Source organism: Hypomesus nipponensis, chromosome 28 (assembly GCF_054491055.1).
Source record: "Hypomesus nipponensis isolate SF chromosome 28, ASM5449105v1, whole genome shotgun sequence".
Lineage (NCBI taxonomy): Eukaryota > Metazoa > Chordata > Actinopteri > Osmeriformes > Osmeridae > Hypomesus > Hypomesus nipponensis.
In genome coordinates, this window is record NC_140388.1 from 5,156,658 (window position 1) to 5,173,177 (window position 16,520).

Genomic DNA, 16,520 nt, shown 5'->3' on the forward strand with positions numbered 1-16,520 from the left:
ATGTGAACCTAACGCTTATCCGACTTCGCTTCGAAAGGGGCTAAATATTCACTGTGACGTCATTCGTGCCTTGTGTCTCCTCAGGTCGATCGTGTACCTGGAGATCGACAACCGCCAGTGCCTGCAGCAGTACGAGGAGTGCTTCCAGAGCACCACGGACGTGGCCGCGTTCCTGGGGGCCCTGGCCTCCAGCGGCAGCCTCGACATCCCCTACGTCATCGAGGCCGTCCGCAGTAAGTGTCGTCGTGTAGCTCTCCTCCGGCGAAGAAGACACGCACGTTTACCCCCCTCGTGGCGCTTAAAAGGCGTGACCACGTTTTTTTTCCCTATCCCAAAGAACACACACTCACACAGACAGCCAAACAGAAAACATCCGAGTCCCACCCCCTTCATCAAACGGGTGCCGGGGGCTCTCGTATTGTGTGTTTGTTTTTCGACAATGGAACAAATGCGATTTTGAATCAGGAGGACTAAACAATCAATCACACCGTTGGTGTGTAAATCCTTTCGCTTCGGGCCTCAGATGGTTAATTGCCTGAAATCAACTCAAACAGGCCCCTACCGCAGCTACATACCAGTCTACTGCTCCCTCCCTCTCTCGCGCTCCCTCTCGCCGTTTTCACTGCACACACACACACACACACGTTCATCTCACAGTGTGAGGCTGCTGCAACCTTCACCTCTCCGAGTGTAATACCAGGACTTAATGCATCTCTAAGGGTTTAGGTGGGGAGAGTTTATCATTTCAAAATCGTTAGCGGAGGGAAAAAAGAGAAGGGGAAAAATTGATCGGGAGTGTGCTAGAAGTTGGGAGTCTTTGTTATCTTGAAAATCCGAATAAATCCTACGTCTTTACAGCTTACAGCGCGTGCAGTAATTTGAAGTTCATTAATCCCCCCGTCTTTTTTTTCCCCTTAAAGAAGAAATGGTAAAGTTGTCTCCTGGTACCCTGGGTTGAGAAAGGGGAGGTGTTCTTTCTCTCTCTCTCTCTCTCTCTCTCTCTCTCTCTCTCTCTCTCTCTCTCTCTCTCTCTCTCTCTCTCTCTCTCTCTCTCTCTCTCTCTCCCTCTCTCTCCCTTTGCTCTTTTTGATGTGCTTACACGGGGAGCGGTTAGCAATTCAGATCATCCGAACAGATAGAACCACGTCGTTTGACAAACGTGAGGGGGGCTCGTCATTTTGGTCTGGGCACCGCTGGCTGATGGACAGAGCTCGGGGTCCTGCGTTGGAGCGGGATCCATCCCTAGCCTAGCCGAGCTGGACTACCTGCCCTCGCGCTCTCCCCCCCCCCCCCCCCCCCCCGCGCGACCCCGCCACCCTGACCATGCTTTCCCCCCCCTCGCCCCTCCAGGTGAGTCGGACCCTCCGCCCCCCGTGCTCTACCCCGTCTACGTGGTCGTGGCCGGGCTGGGGCTGCTGGCCTTCCTGGGCGTGGCGATGGTGGCGTCCAGGAAGCGGCGGCGCGAGCACGGACAGCTGTGGTTCCCCGAGGGCTTCAAGAGCGGCGAGCCCAGCAAGAAGAAGAGACGGGAGCCCGTCGGGGAGGACTCGGTGAGGCTGAAGTAAGTTGACCCGCCAGGGCCCGGAACGTTCTCCTTTGTCGGGTTTTGTCGCGTCGGGTTCAGCTGTTGGGTTTCTGTGGAGTTGGGATCGGCTTCCCTGAGCCGTCAAGAGTTGGGTTGTGGAGACGGGTGGAATAGGGTAGGGTTAGAGTGTAATTTTCCTTTTTTTGGGGGGGGTGGGGTTGGGTAGCAGAAAGGAGAAGCCGTGTCGTAGAAGAGATGTGAATGAGACGGGGACGGGCTGGGCTCCTCCTGAGAGGGTCACAACAGGTTTAGGAAGCGGTGTGTTCATTGACTCGTCTGAGGCTGCGAGCGGGACAGGGTGGGGGGGCTGAGTCGACGCTTTCGTCTAATCGAGGGAGGACAGGGTCGGGGGGAGGGGGGGGGGGGGCGCAGCCGCTCGCTGCTTCTGGGTCCTCACCGGAGCCTGGCTCTCTCTTGACCCGCAGACCTCTGAAGAACCCCTCGGACCTGGCCCTGATGGACGACACTCACCAGGACTGGGGGGACGAGGAGTCGTCCGACGCCAAGCGCTTCAGGGTAAGGAGGGGGGGAGCACGAGCAGCCGGACCGGGGACGGGGGGGACGGGGGGGGGGGGTTCGCCCGAGAAGAACCCCTGCTGGTTCCGGCAGGTTTCGAAAGTTGACCCGACGCTGAGGAAACGTAGCTTTCGCGCTCATTCGTTGTGCCGTTCAGACGATTGACAGCGACATCGTGGACGTTCTCTCGTGGGGTTGACGGCTGACACCCGGACTTGTGCTTCTGTAGCAGTTTGAGGAGCAGGCGATTCTGGAGCTGGAGGACCAGCCGGACCAGCGGCAGTGGACCCAGCAGCACCTGGATGCAGCCGACCTGCGGGTCCCCTCCGTGGCCCCCACTCCCCCCCAGGGAGAGATCGAGAGCTACTGCATGGATGTAAACGTCAGAGGACCAGGTGGGTGAACTGCTACTCTCCAATCGGTCAGAGAAGGGTTTCAGGGTGGATAGACTGTGCTCCTCTCGGAAGGCACGACTCCAACAAATCTTTTTTTGGAATTGTATACATTTTTTGTGGTGTGGTGAATGTTAAAATGAGGATCATTCAGTCTGTCAGTGAGCCACGACCAGTATTCGAACTGATTTCTGGAGATTGTGTTTCTTTGCGAACAAGTCCAGAAGTCAGAAATTAGTTTTACATTAGTTTTAGGGTTATTTGAAGACTTTTGGGGGTAGATTTTACTGGAGAAAGTATTTTGTGCTGTTACCCAGAATGTATACATTAACTAATGAAGTTAAATAATGTAAATCATATAAAACAATTTATGTTCTCAAATGTCTGTCTTATAGCTCCCACATCCCTTCCAAACTATTAAATTCCGTAGCATTACAGGCAAAGAAAATATCTGTATTTAGCGTAGGAATACGCTTGCTCAGTAAGCAGTGTGTTTGCGGGCTTGTGCATACACACGCATATGTTTGTCTGCGTGCACTGCATGTGTGTGGGTAAGGAAGTGTGTCTCGGAGGTGTGTGTGTGTGCGTGCAAGTGTGTGCGTGTCAGAGGTGTGTGTGTGTGTGTGTAGCAGGTGTGTGTGTGTGTGTGTAGGAGGTACTAACACCCCATGTCCCCCGGGTGGAAGGATCTTCTTCAAAGCAGCTGGCTGGAAGCCTGGGACCCGAGGGGAAAACTCCCGCTCTGATGAACCATGTGACCCGTAATAGGCCTTCTCTTTTGACATGCTTTATTAATAAAACCAATAAAGGCCTCAACCCACAAAAACACCCTTTTAGACTGCTATGCTCCCCCCCCCCCCCGAAGAATATTTAAGACAACCAGAATTACGGTGCTTAAAACTAGAGCACACCTCTTTACATATACGGATCGATGTTCCTGAATCGACAAAATCTGTCAGATCTGGGAGCTCGGGTCTCCTTTTGAAGAGGAGAGAGACTCATCCAAGCTGACTGGCTGAGCTGCCTCTTAGAAGAGGATCATTCTCACTTTTCCAGCCGCCTGGCTCTCACAAGCCGGGTTGTCTATCCCCCCCGACCGCTCTTCTCTCTCAGAGGCAGCCAAACGGGCGGCTCGATCCCAATCCGTTATCGAAAACAAAGCTGCGATGATTCAACCGGGGCAGAACCAGAGTCGAATCCGACGTTCGATTTGTTTTGTTGTTGCCTCGTTTTTTTTTTTTTTTATCTCCTCCCGCGCTTTGAAGTGCAGGGAAAGTTTGTAGCAGTCACCGGGCAGGGGGTGATGATGGGTGGGGGAGGGGGAGGGGGGTGACGGTGGAGGTGGGGGGTGCTGACCGTGCACTTCAAAACACCACGGCTTTTTCCGAACGGGCGGATTCTCACGTCGCAATAAACACGGCCTCCTCCCTTCCTCTTCCTCCCCTCCTCCCGTTTGTCCTCCCCTCCCTCCTCCTCCTCTCTCTCCTCCTCCCCTCCCTCCTCCTCTCCCTCCTCCTCCTCTCCCTCCTCCTCCTCCTCTCCCTCCTCCTCCTCTCCCTCCTTCTCCTCTCCCTCCTCCTCTCCCTCCTCCTCCTCTCCTTCTCCTCTCCCTCCTCCTCTCCCTCCTCCTCCTCTCCCTCCTCCTCTTCCTCCTCCTCCCGTCCCTCCCCCTCCGCCCAGACGGCTTCACCCCCCTGATGATTGCCTCGTGCAGCGGGGGCGGCCTGGAGACGGGCAACAGCGAGGAGGAGGAGGACGCGTCGGCCAACGTCATCAGCGACTTCATCTACCAGGGCGCCAACCTCCACAACCAGACGGACCGCACGGGCGAGACGGCCCTCCACCTGGCGGCGCGCTACGCCCGCTCCGACGCCGCCAAGCGCCTGCTGGAGGCCAGCGCCGACGCCAACGTCCAGGACAACATGGGCCGGACGCCTCTCCACGCCGCCGTGGCCGCCGACGCCCAGGGAGTCTTCCAGGTGGGGGGGGGGGTCGTGGGGGGAGGGGGGGGGGGGCGGTGTAGGGTGACACCTCAGGGAGACTTCCAGAGAGTGGGGGAGGGGGGCGGGAGGCCTTACCACAGCGGCCTGGGTTCGAGTCCGGCCATGGTCCTTTGCTGTGTGTCTTCCCTTCTCTCCTCCCCCTGCCTTTCCTGTCACATTTCACAAACTGTCCAATAAAGCATGAAAAATGCAAAAAAAAATATATAGGCCGTAATTTTCAGACGATAAGGCGCACCGTTATCTAAGCCGCAGCAGCTAAATTGAGTGTTTAATTACCATATGTAAGGGTTCGTGCACAGAGGGGATTGTTGGGAAAGAGATGGCTGCTTGAGGAAGCTCCCACGTATTAACCGTTAGCCGTTAGCTGTAAAAATCCATAGATCAGCCGCACCGTTATATAAGCCGCAGGGTCGAAAAATGGGACAAAAGGCGCCGCTTATAGTCCGAAAATTCCGGTATACATTATTTTCAATCCGCTTATTTCAGTGATCGACAATCTGTTCTGGTCGAACTTGAACCTCGAATTGAACACGACACTTGTCGTTGTGTAGATTCTGATCAGGAACCGGGCCACAGATCTGGACGCGCGCATGCAGGACGGCACCACCCCTCTGATCCTAGCCTCCAGGCTGGCCGTGGAGGGCATGGTGGAGGAGCTCATCACCTGCCACGCTGACGTCAACGCCATCGACGACTTCGGTACGCTCCCCCCTCCCCCCCCCCAGCCTCGTACAGTCAGCTTCCAGCTTCCTGTCCTCGCCTCCAGCTCGCGCAGAGCGTCCTGTGATCAATCCCTTTAAAGCACACTGTACTTACTTCGAGAGACCGCAGATAGAGTGCGGCTAGTTAGATCAACACTTGTATTATTGTTTTTGTCGATTTTATGTAAAGCACTTTGCGCTGCAATTCTTGAATGAAAAGTGCTATATAAATAAAGTCTTACTTACTTACTTACAGCCAGTGTGAACATGCGTTGTTAGTTGCTGTGTTTGAGTGCTGTTTGTCTGCCGAACAGGTAAATCTGCCCTGCACTGGGCAGCCGCTGTCAACAATGTGGAGGCAGCCATTGTCCTGCTGAAGAATGGTGCCAACAAGGACCTGCAAGACAACAAAGTGAGCATTAAACCCGTATCTCTGCTGACCCCACACAAGATTACCCTCGAAAACATCCTTCAAACGCTATCTGTGCCGATCCCATACAAGATTAACCACGAAAACATCCTTCAAACGCTGTCTCTGCCGATCCTACACAAGATTAACCACGAAAACATCCTTCAAACATGATCTCTGCTGATCCTACACAAGATTAACCACGACAACATCCTTCAAACATTATCTCTGCTGATCCTACACAAGATTAACCACGAAAACATCCTTCAAACATTATCTCTGCTGATCCTACACAAGATTAACCACGACAACATCCTTCAAACGTTATCCATGCAGATCCCATAAAAGATTAACCACGAAAAAACATCCTTACAACGTTATCTCTGCTGATCTTATACAAGATGAACTACCAAAACAACCACCCGCTCCACCTCCCCTGGAATAAACAGTGCGTCTCTCTCTCTCTCTCTCTCTCTCTCTCTCTCCCTCTCCCTCTCCCTCTCCCTCTCTCCCTCTCCCTCTCTCTCCCTTCCCCTCATCCCTCCCTCTCTCCCCTCCCGTCTCTCAGGAGGAAACCCCTCTGTTCCTGGCCGCCAGGGAGGGCAGCTACGAGACGGCCAAGGTCCTCCTGGAGCACTTTGCCAACCGCGAGATCACCGACCACATGGACCGGCTGCCCAGGGACATCGGCCAGGAGCGCATGCACCACGACATCGTCCGCCTCATGGACGAGTACAACCTGGTCCGCAGCCCGCCCATGCACGGCGGCGGGTCCCTCGGCACCACCCTCTCCCCCCCGCTGTGCTCGCCCAACGGCTACCTGGGGAGCATGAAGGCCCAGGCCCAGGGCAAGAAGGCCCGCAAGCCCAGCGCCAAGGGCGCCGGCTGCAAGGAGAGCAAGGACGCCAAGGCCAAGAAGAAGGCGTCCCAGGACGGGAAGGGCAGCCTCCTGGACGGCTCGGGGGTGCTCTCCCCCGTCGACTCGCTGGAGTCCCCCCGCGGGTACCTCTCGGACGTGGCCTCTCCTCCCGTGATGACCTCTCCCTTCCAGCCGTCCCCCTCCATGTCCCTCAACCACCTCCAGGGCCTGGCCGACCCCCACATGGGACTCGGCCACCTGGGCATGCCCAACAAGCAGGAGCTGGCGCGGATGCAGTTCGACCCGCTGCCGCCCCGCCTCACCCACCTGCCGGTGGCGGGCGCCAACGGCTTGGCGGGCATGAACGGGCAATGCGATTGGCTGTCCCGGATGCACGCTGCCCTGAGCCAGCCGGGCCCGTTCAACCCCATGAGGGGCGCGGGGGGGCCGGGGGGCTTGCACCAGGGCGGGGGGCAGCATGGCATGATGGCGTCGCTTCACAGCGGCCACCCGGCCCAGATGATGAGCTACCAGGGCCTGCAGGGCGCCCCGCGCCTCCTGCCGAGCCCGCAGATGCAGTCCCTCCAGCAGCAGCTCCAGCAGCAGAGCATCCAGCTCCAGAACTCCAACACGACCAGCAGCCAGGGCTTTGTCGGCAGCGAGTTGAACGCCCCCGAGCTCCAGCAAGGCCCGGGAGGCAACGCCGGCATGCCCATCCACACCCTCCTTCCCCAGGAGACCCAGATACTGCCCTCCTCCGTCAGCCAGTCCATGCCCAGCACCCAGTTCCTCACCCCGCCTTCGCAGCACAGCTACTCTGGCCCCATGGACACCACGCCCAACCAGCAGCTGCAGGTGTCCAAACACCCTTTTCTGACCCCTTCTCCTGGCTCCCCCGACCAATGGTCAAGCTCCTCCCCGCATTCCAACATGTCCGATTGGTCAGAGGGAATTTCAAGTCCTCCAACCAGCATGCAGTCTCAGATGGAACATATACCAGAGCAATTTAAGTAGGGAACCTTACACCAAGATGGACTGCGCTATATTTTTCTATAGAAAAAGTACTCTCGAGGGAACAATATCTTTTTATATGCTTTGATACTAACCATACATAATACTCCCTGTGTTTTCGTTTTTATTTATTCATGTTTTTATTTATACTTCTCATCACGCTAGCCAACATTCTTAGAGCTTTTTTTCAGTTATGTACATGTAACACACCGTGGGTATTTATTGGTCAAGGATTTTCACTTTTTGTTCCTTTTTCATCACATTTTCATAAATCTCTTGTTTATATTTTTGTATCATCTTGTAAAATACCACATTAATTTACAGGCATTTTATAGAGCACATTTCAGGTTGTTTTAAATTGTTCAGTATTTGCAGTGCAAGAAAATGTCATGTGTTGATAGACTTAACAAATAAATGTCAAATGTACTATTTTATTTTGTACGTTGATGATTACACAAAGTTCTCAGATCAAAAGCAAAAGTTATGTTTGTTTCTGGAGCTGCATGTATGGCTCAAATCAAACAAGCTTCAAGTTATTGCTTCCTTATTCCACTGTGTGTTTGTTTGTATGTGTGTGTGTGTGTTTTTGGTGTTTTGTAAATAATACAGCCATCTTGGAGATTGACGTTTAAAAAGAAGATGATTAAGTCTCTCAAAATTGTGCATCCACAGGTTCTATAGCCATGTGGCCAAGATGTATCTAATTGTTCAGAGGGATACAGACTTTCCCTCTCCTGTGTTTGAGCCTGTGGCTATGTTGTTTAACTGTATGCATATAATGCATTTCATTTTGAAAGCAGGATTTTGTTTAAAAAATCTTAAATGTTACTTTTTGCAGTCCATTTGCATGATTCTTTTTTTTTCCGAATAACAAAAATCAAAGGCAAACAGATTGGATTCTTATTTATTGATTTATAAATCAAGACAGTATTATGTGGACATTTTGTTAAATGAATTTTTACGCTATGTAAAAAGGAAGACGTTTGTGTCCTATTTTGTAGATGATGTCTTGTAATCCTTTGATGTTTTTAAAAGTATATAGAAAACTGTTGGCCCAAATTGCAATCTATAATCTGTAATAAAATGATACCATCCTGCTGAATTGTAATTTTAATAAATTGTATTTTTCTCCTAACTTTCAATCTGTTTGAAAAAGACAGATATATAAAAAAAACATAATAATTGCGTTGGCGTTTTTCCTAACAAAAACGAATTTCTGTTCTATGAATTTTGAATGCTTGAACTTGAAGGTGATATTTAGTTATAGTTGAACTGGTCCATCTTGATTAATATAATTTACAGCAGGACAATGTCCCATTGAATTATTATTAGAGAATTGTTTAATTTTGCGCTATGTGTATCAGGGGCGATTTTAGGATCAGACCTTTAGGGGTGCTCAGCCCCCAATGAGAATGTGACATGAATACAGTGCCTCGCAAAAGTGCTAAACCCCCTTGCTAATATAAATCCCCAATTTCACTCAATAACAATTACTACATTTATGTATTGTTATAATACAAAATATTGAATGAATGAATGAATGAATGAATAAAATGTCGCTTTTTTCATGAACTACCAGCATCAAATGATAATAATCAATAATATATATACATATATATATATATATATATTACTTATTTTAGGTGTGCTGAGATGAAATTTAGGGGTGCTCAAGCACACCTAATAAGGGTCTAAAATCGCCACTGATGTGTATCGCTCTGGATAAGAGCGTCTGCTAAATGACTAGCTAAATGTATTGAATGCAATTTTAGCACTGAAATGACAGGTTTGCAGGACGATGTCAGCCTTAATTTTTTAAGGTAGGCTGTGTCTCCCTCTTGTGGTCTAAAAATTAAGGGCCAGTCAGTTTAATTTTGAAAACTACATTTCCTAGTATACACCGGGGTTTTGCGTCTTCTTGGTTCAGGGTTCAACCATTAAACAGTCAAAATAAGGTTGTAGTCGCTGACGCTGGGTGTCTGATACAGAGGAAAATAAACCGTGAATAAGTTTGTCTACTTGATTGATTTCGCAGTAGTCGGCGCAAAATGATCCGCAAATAGTATGTCTATGCATTGATTGACATTGTTGTCGAAGGCATTTTAGGACGACAACTAGTCTTACGTGCTAAGACTAGCTAGCTAGCAAGCTAGCCAACATCACTGTACTGTCTGCTAGCCAGCTGGCTAGCTACACCAAAAACCTACAGTTATGTTTGTTCAAGAAGAAAAGATATTCGCGGGGAAATTATTAAAAATCCACGTTTGTACCATGGAGGGCACGGAGTGGCTGGAAGAAGTTACAGATGACACCACTATTGAAAAACTCAAAGAGAAGTGCTTGAAACATGTATGATTGTTACTGTTGGATGCTGTGGTTGGTTTAGCATTCACGGGGTGTAGCTAGACTAGCTAGCTGGCTAATAGTAGCTTGCGCTTATTTTTTTCAGGCCCTGCGTTGAAATGGTCAGTGTCAGTGGTATTGTATTTATAGTAACTGGGGAGAAATGCTATATATAACTTAGCAAGTTGGCTTGTTCATAAGCTTGCAAACCCCACTCGATACCCTAGCTAAATAACAGCATTGGCTGCCATACTCGTGTGTGTAGTGCCCAGATTATGAAGCCTGTTAAATTAATTTTAGATTTGATCTTGCAAGGCAGCCTTTTCCTTTCGCCAGGGCGCAGATAAACTACGGTCAGAGCCAGACAGATCGGACTGCATTTGTACTTGGTGTTCTCATTTATGCTGGACATGTGTTGCATGCACTGGTAGCATGTCGTTTAAATGTACCCATCTCTATTTCTCTAGTACGTGCATGGGAGTCTTGAAGACCCTAAAACACTCACCCATCACAAGCTCATCCACGCTGCTTCAGAGAGGATCCTCACAGAAACTAAATCTGTAGCTGAAGAAAACTTGAAAGATAAAGGTACCTGAGTAAGCTTGGCTTTTCCTCATTTCAGAGAACAGAGCAAGTGGTATCTAGACCTGACCTAATTCCCCTTGTCCTCAGATGTCCTCCTATTGGTCAAGAAAAGGCCTCCACCGCCACCGCCAAAAATGGCTGATATATCCGCAGATGAAAAGGTAGACACAAACACATCTGTAGGTGATTCAAGTTGCGTTCTTTCCGAGGTAAATCCCTAGAGATAAGGCTAGCTTTTCGAGGCGACTTTAAGAGGGGGAGGGGCAGATGGATGCAGTGCGCTCGTCGGCTAACGGAAAATCTACAGTTGTTCTTTTCAGTCGGATCGGGCCAGTCTTTCACGTGTCTCTCGCCCTGTCTATCAGAAGAAGCAGGACAACAAGGCACCAGACAAAGACGCCATCCTGAAGGCCACCGCTGGCCTCTCTACCCGCCACACCGACCGCACTGTCACCCAGCACAACATCCGAGACGTAAGTCGACATGGGTCGTGTCACTGCCGCCCCAAGGTTGGAAGACGATCCATGAATTAGCCCTCACAAGTGACACAGCTCTCAAATCCTTTTGCACGGCTGAACCCAACCTTTATCATTCCAGGGTCAATTGACCACAGGTGTGCGTGTTCTACGATTGTATCTAGTTTCAGACGGAACTCAGGAAAATCCTTGTCTCCCTCATCGAAGTGGCCCAGAAGCTGCTTGCGTTGAACCCCGACGCCGTGGAACTCTTCAAGAAGGCCAACGGTACGTGCAGCACCTCGTGAGCACCCTCCTAGCCCCGCTACCTCGCAGAGCGGAACACCAGCCTTTCCAGATCGAGCGCCTGGTTTTCTACCCGGCCAAGGTCAGCGCAGTGATGTCCCCCTTGTGCTTGTGATTGTCAGCCATGCTGGATGAGGACGAGGAGGACCGGGTGGACGAGTCGGCCCTTCAGCAGCTGACGGAGATGGGCTTCCCCGAGAGCAGAGCCATCAAAGCCCTCAGACTAAACCAGTGAGTCAGCACTCCATCCTTTGGAACCAAGGACTCCGGTAGATGCTAGTTCTATGACTCATTGAATACAATCTGCCGGATCTATGTTTTGTGTTTTTTTTTGTGTGTGTGTGTGTGTTTTTTTGTGCCTGTAACTGTCAAATGGTAATTATATCTGTGTAGATGTGAGGTCGTCCTTGTGCTCGGGTTGGTCAGCGTGTTAGTATTTGGATGTCGTCCTCGTGCTCGTGTTGGTCAGCGTGTTAGTATTTGGATGTCGTGCTCGGGTTGGTCACGAGCTGGTGTGTGTCGTGCACATCTCTTCCGCAGCATGTCGGTGACCCAGGCCATGGAGTGGCTGATCGAGCATGTCGACGACCCTTCCGTGGACACCCCCCTACCCAGCCTGGAGGCCCCTGGGGCAGCCGCCGCTTCCGCCGCCCCCGGCCCCATCTCATCCCCCTTGGCCTCCAGCCACCTCCTCCTCCGCTCTCACTCCCAGCCCAGCGCCGAGGACAGCGGCCGGCAGGATGAGCTCACTGAAATCTTCAAGAGGATCCGCAGGAAACGAGAGTTCAGGCCTGACTCACGGGTGGGTGGGCCCCCCGGTGACCAGGAGCTGAGCGGGAGCTCGATTCACTGTGTCACATGCCTAGGAGCTAGCTTCACCATGTCACATATCTGGGAGGGAGCTTCACCATGTCACATATCTGGGAGGGAGCTTCACCATGTCACATATCTGGGAGTTAGCTTCACCGTGTCACATATCTGGGAGGGAGCTTCACCATGTCACATATCTGGAAGTTAGCTTCACCATGTCACATATCTGGGAGTTAGCTTCACCATGTCACATATCTGGGAGGGAGCTTCACCATGTCACATATCTGGGAGGGAGCTTCACCATGTCACATATCTGGGAGGGAGCTTCACCATGTCACATATCTGGGAGGGAGCTTCACCATGTCACATATCTGGGAGGGAGCTTCACCATGTCACATATCTGGGAGGGAGCTTCACCATGTCACATATCTGGGAGGGAGCTTCACCATGTCACATATCTGGGAGGGAGCTTCACCATGTCACATATCTGGGAGTTAGCTTCACCGTGTCACATATCTGGGAGGGAGCTTCACCATGTCACATATCTGGAAGTTAGCTTCACCATGTCACATATCTGGGAGTTAGCTTCACCATGTCACATATCTGGGAGGGAGCTTCACCATGTCACATATCTGGGAGGGAGCTTCACCATGTCACATATCTGGGAGTTAGCTTCACCATGTCACATATCTGGGAGTTAGCTTCACCATGTCACATATCTGGGAGTTAGCTTCACCGTGTCAAATATCTGGGAGGGAGCTTCACCATGTCACCTCCAAGACATTTAACCTCACTGGCTAATCTCATTTTGGATATTGGGAAACAGTATTCACAGAATACTGGACAGTCTGGATTGAATAGCTTTAACCAACCTGTTAATCATCACTGCATTTGAGTACATTGTGAATGTACTTGCCTCTAACAAGCACCAGTTCCGCTTCTGCAGGCGGTGATTGCGCTGATGGAGATGGGTTTCGATGAGAAGGAGGTGATCGACGCACTGCGGGTCAACAACAACCAACAGGATGCCGCGGTAGGTTCGCCCAGTGCACGGCTTCTGGCCGGCTCCCTCGCTGTCCTCACGACACCCACGGCAGATGATGGAGTCCAAGGGTGACCGTGGGAATGCTCAGAGCTGTGTTGTCGTTGCAGTGCGAGTGGCTGCTGGGGGACAGGAAGCCGTCTCCAGAAGACCTGGACAAGGGCATCGACACCAACAGTCCTCTGTTCCAGGCTATCCTGGAGAACCCTGTTGTCCAGCTGGGACTCACCAACCCCAAGACCCTTCTGGGTACCTTGTTCTACCTCCGTAACACTAGTCCTACCTCCATAACACTAGTCATACCGCCATAACACTAGTCCTACCTCTGTAACACTAGTCCTACCTCCGTAACACTAGTCCTACCTCCGTAACACTAGTCCTAACTCCGTAACACTAGTTCTACCTCCATAACACTAGTCCTACCTCCATAACACTAGTCATACCTCCATAACACTAGTTCTACCTCCATAACTCTAGAGCTACCTCTATAACACTAGCCCTACCTCCATAACACTAGAGCTACCTTTGTAACACTAGTCCTACCTCTATAACACTGGTCCTACCTCTATAACACTAGAGCTACCTCTATAACACTAGTCCTACCTCCATAACACTAGTCCTACCTCCATAACACTAGTCCTACCTCTATAACACTAGTCCTACCTCCATAAAACTAGTCATACCTCTATAACACTAGTACCTCCAGAAATCTAAAGTGCTTGCATGACAGGCATTGGTTGGTGTTAACAGTGTTGGTGGAAAGTGTCTAAAACCATCTTCCGTTGTGTCCCAGCATTTGAAGACATGTTGGAAAACCCTCTCAACAGCACGCAGTGGATGAACGACCCAGAAACTGGGCCTGTCATGCTGCAGATCTCCAGAATCTTCCAGACACTGAATCGCACATAGAGCCTACGGTGTGTGTGAGTGTGTGTGTGTGTGTGTGTGCGTGTGTGTGTGTTTGCAGGTGTGGCTGGGACACCAGTCTTGTTAATGCCTTGTACAGTCAAAGCCTGAAGAAGTGTGAAGAACGATGAAGAGATGTTACACAGATCTATTTATAACACAGCCGAAAACCTTGCGAACAACCGTGTATAACATGAACATAATTATTCACATGATTCAAGTCATAATATTTTGAAATTGAGTATGTTGTTTTTACATTTTAATAAGGACAATTTATAGTCGTAACAGACATGATTCGTTTTATATTATTTCGTCATCGAACCATCAGGCATCAAACCAATGTTTACACTTCGGAAGTAGCTGCGTGGCGAGATTTGAATATCAATGACATTTTTGTTTTTGTCTCCTTAAGTTGTTGCATTTCGTCAAAGGTGAATGTCTTTAGGGAGAAGTGGAGCGACTCATGTCGGTATCGTCGTCTGTAATGATATGGTTATTGTTCTCTTGTGTGGCCACCCTATTAGTCGATATTGGCCGGGTTTCACAGATTAGTTAAGAAGCTCTTAATGCTAAGACCTTCTCAAGAACGTTCGAAAAGCGCACTGGACCGCTCTTGGAACATTCTTAAGAAGCTGTTAGCGTTAAGAGCTTCCTAACGAATCTGGGAAACCCGGCCATTAAAGGTGTGTTGTAGAGGGATGTGTTTGGGGAGTTAACTCAGCTCAGCCTCGAGAGCCGACCAGTCTGCTGGACTGACGCTAGTCCCACTCTTCTCAAAAAAGAACTGGGAGAGGTTGTCTTTGTGCTTCTCCCAAATATTTATTTAACTTTCAACCTTTTGCCTTTTAGGGGGGGGGGGGAAGTATACTCTACTGTCTGTAATCTGTCAAATTTGTTCACTTGTCTTTGCTTGTTTTTACACACCAGAGATGATATCTAGGCCCGTGTGTTCTGAATGTCCTATTGTGTTCTTTAAGCACCTGTTCTCATGTCACCATGCAGTTCACTAGAGGTTCTTCTAGTCATCCGTGTTTGCAGCATAACATATGCGGGGAAAATAAAACCAAATTACCCCCCCCCCCCCCCCCAAAAAAAAAAAAAAAAAAAACCTGAAGGAATTTTGTCATGTCAACAAAAAATTCATCATTGTTTTCTGCAGCACTGTTTCTCCTTTATTAGTAAGGAAATTATCATGAGAATATGTCATGTAACTGAACATAATAATCTTAGTACAAAAGTGTGATTAGGTTGACTTTACACTCATGGTGTTCTAGACTGTTCTCTCTTGAGGGGTAGATTTATTATGCTGTTGAACCAAAACAGAATTCCCTTTTTTAGCTTCTATGAGATGACATGCCTCATCATGAACGAGACCAGTTCAAAACACATTATAGAATACATTTGTGTGCAATAGCTATAATTTAACTATGGATTTGGGATTCTGTTGACCTGTGGAAAAAAAAAGGTTTATGTGGGAAATGCTTAGGGGTAGTGTGGATGTGGAACCTTCTACCATTACGTTGGTTCCTATGGGAGATCCCAGAAACTGAACTAGTTTGGTTATTTGACATGGGCTAGTTAAGCTGCTTCGAGTTTCGGTATAGAGAGGGACAGGGATAATAGTGTGTTTATTCAATATTTGAATTGCGGTGTTGATGTGACTTTCTGCTCAGTCGGGCCATTGTTGTTTTCTACAACCTTAAAGGGCACCCTTCATTACGTTGTGCTTAGCTTGTCATTGCATATGGCTTTAACTAACCTCGCTCACATTATGTTTAGGAATCAGAGCATCTCTACATATGGTTTGTTAAATGCCATGTTTAATATCACTTAAATGCTTTGTTATTTTCTAAAAGGCAATGTATTTGCTTGAATGGTGTGTTATTTATATTTTAAGCCAAAATAGTTACTATTAATTTACCATTTATTATTGTCCAAACAATGAACAATGTTCTTGAAAATAGAGAAATACAAGTAGGCAAATTTAAGATTTCTCTTTTGAGGGGGGGGAAATGTTTTGACTGATATGTCAAATGTACCAAGAGCAGAGCAGTTTGAAGAATTAAATTGTATACAGGTTGTCACCACAGCTTCTGTAACACCACCACACTTCTGTAAAACAACCACTTTGCAAGTAGATTAAAGTAGACAGTTATAGTGGCAGTCATCTGGTTCACTAGTTGAGAGGGTTCTGCTTTCAGATTCATGTATCTCCCCTGAAGGGAAACTAAATTGCAAATGACAAACTTCAAGTTTGCAGATTTGAGCTAGTCAGACCAGTGTTAAGCTCTGACTGGGTGAGACACTGCAATGTTCTCGTACAGAACATCCTGGCACTGGGACTTTGGTGTGACTTGCAGGACTGTCTGATATTACCAACAACAACCTATGCAATCAACCCTCACTCTGTAGTCTTACTGCAACTGTCTTTGCATTCACTGTTACATTAAACACATTTTGGTGGCTGTATTCGTCTGCATCCTGTGCTTTTGTTTACATTCAATTATATTTACATTGACGTATAAAGGAATTCAAATAAATGATTGTTAGATATTTTATTTCAGTTTGAAATCATGGGACATAATTTACTGCATCAA

General features: G+C 49.0%; 2 protein-coding genes across 5 annotated transcripts in view; both read left to right on the forward strand.

Moving 5' to 3' along the window:
• The window catches only part of LOC146219605 (neurogenic locus notch homolog protein 1-like), a 32,541-nt gene extending 23,930 nt beyond the window's left edge, over positions 1–8,611 (forward strand). For 2 of the 3 annotated variants that reach the window (XM_084694688.1, XM_084694690.1), the window contains 8 exons: positions 85–233; positions 1,351–1,561; positions 2,011–2,101; positions 2,331–2,496; positions 4,174–4,472; positions 5,048–5,195; positions 5,512–5,609; positions 6,175–8,611. In XM_084694688.1, coding sequence (XP_084550814.1) covers positions 85–233; positions 1,351–1,561; positions 2,011–2,101; positions 2,331–2,496; positions 4,174–4,472; positions 5,048–5,195; positions 5,512–5,609; positions 6,175–7,479 — 2,467 coding nt within the window. In that variant the 3' untranslated portion in view covers positions 7,480–8,611. Of the gene's footprint in view, positions 1–84; positions 234–1,350; positions 1,562–2,010; positions 2,102–2,330; positions 2,497–4,173; positions 4,473–5,047; positions 5,196–5,511; positions 5,610–6,174 lie in introns of those variants that run through there. The other variant, XM_084694689.1, reaches the window with a different exon arrangement.
• A 798-nt stretch (positions 8,612–9,409) lies between these two features.
• Positions 9,410–16,392, forward strand: ubac1 (UBA domain containing 1). Of its 2 annotated transcripts, XM_084694491.1 has the most exons (11): positions 9,410–9,825; positions 10,287–10,407; positions 10,492–10,565; positions 10,770–10,877; positions 11,045–11,147; positions 11,288–11,396; positions 11,706–11,967; positions 12,922–13,008; positions 13,128–13,266; positions 13,811–13,934; positions 14,336–16,392. In XM_084694491.1, the coding sequence occupies exons 1-10, from the start codon at positions 9,688–9,690 to the stop codon at positions 13,924–13,926; spliced, it is 1,257 nt and encodes a 418-aa protein (XP_084550617.1). In that variant the 5' UTR covers positions 9,410–9,687; the 3' UTR covers positions 13,927–13,934; positions 14,336–16,392. The 2 variants fall into 2 exon arrangements, with proteins under 2 accessions (XP_084550617.1, XP_084550616.1); XM_084694490.1 differs by having other exon boundaries at positions 13,811–16,392.
• Positions 16,393–16,520: the final 128 nt, after the last annotated feature.

Coding starts and splice junctions, on each gene's coding strand:
- ubac1 (XM_084694490.1), top strand. CDS start 9,688: ATGTTTGTTCAAGAAGAAAAGATATTCGCGGGGAAATTATTAAAAATC. Junction 10,566..10,769: donor ATATATCCGCAGATGAAAAG/GTAGACACAAAC, acceptor CCTGTCTATCAG/AAGAAGCAGGACAACAAGGC. Junction 11,148..11,287: donor ACTCTTCAAGAAGGCCAACG/GTACGTGCAGCA, acceptor TGTGATTGTCAG/CCATGCTGGATGAGGACGAG.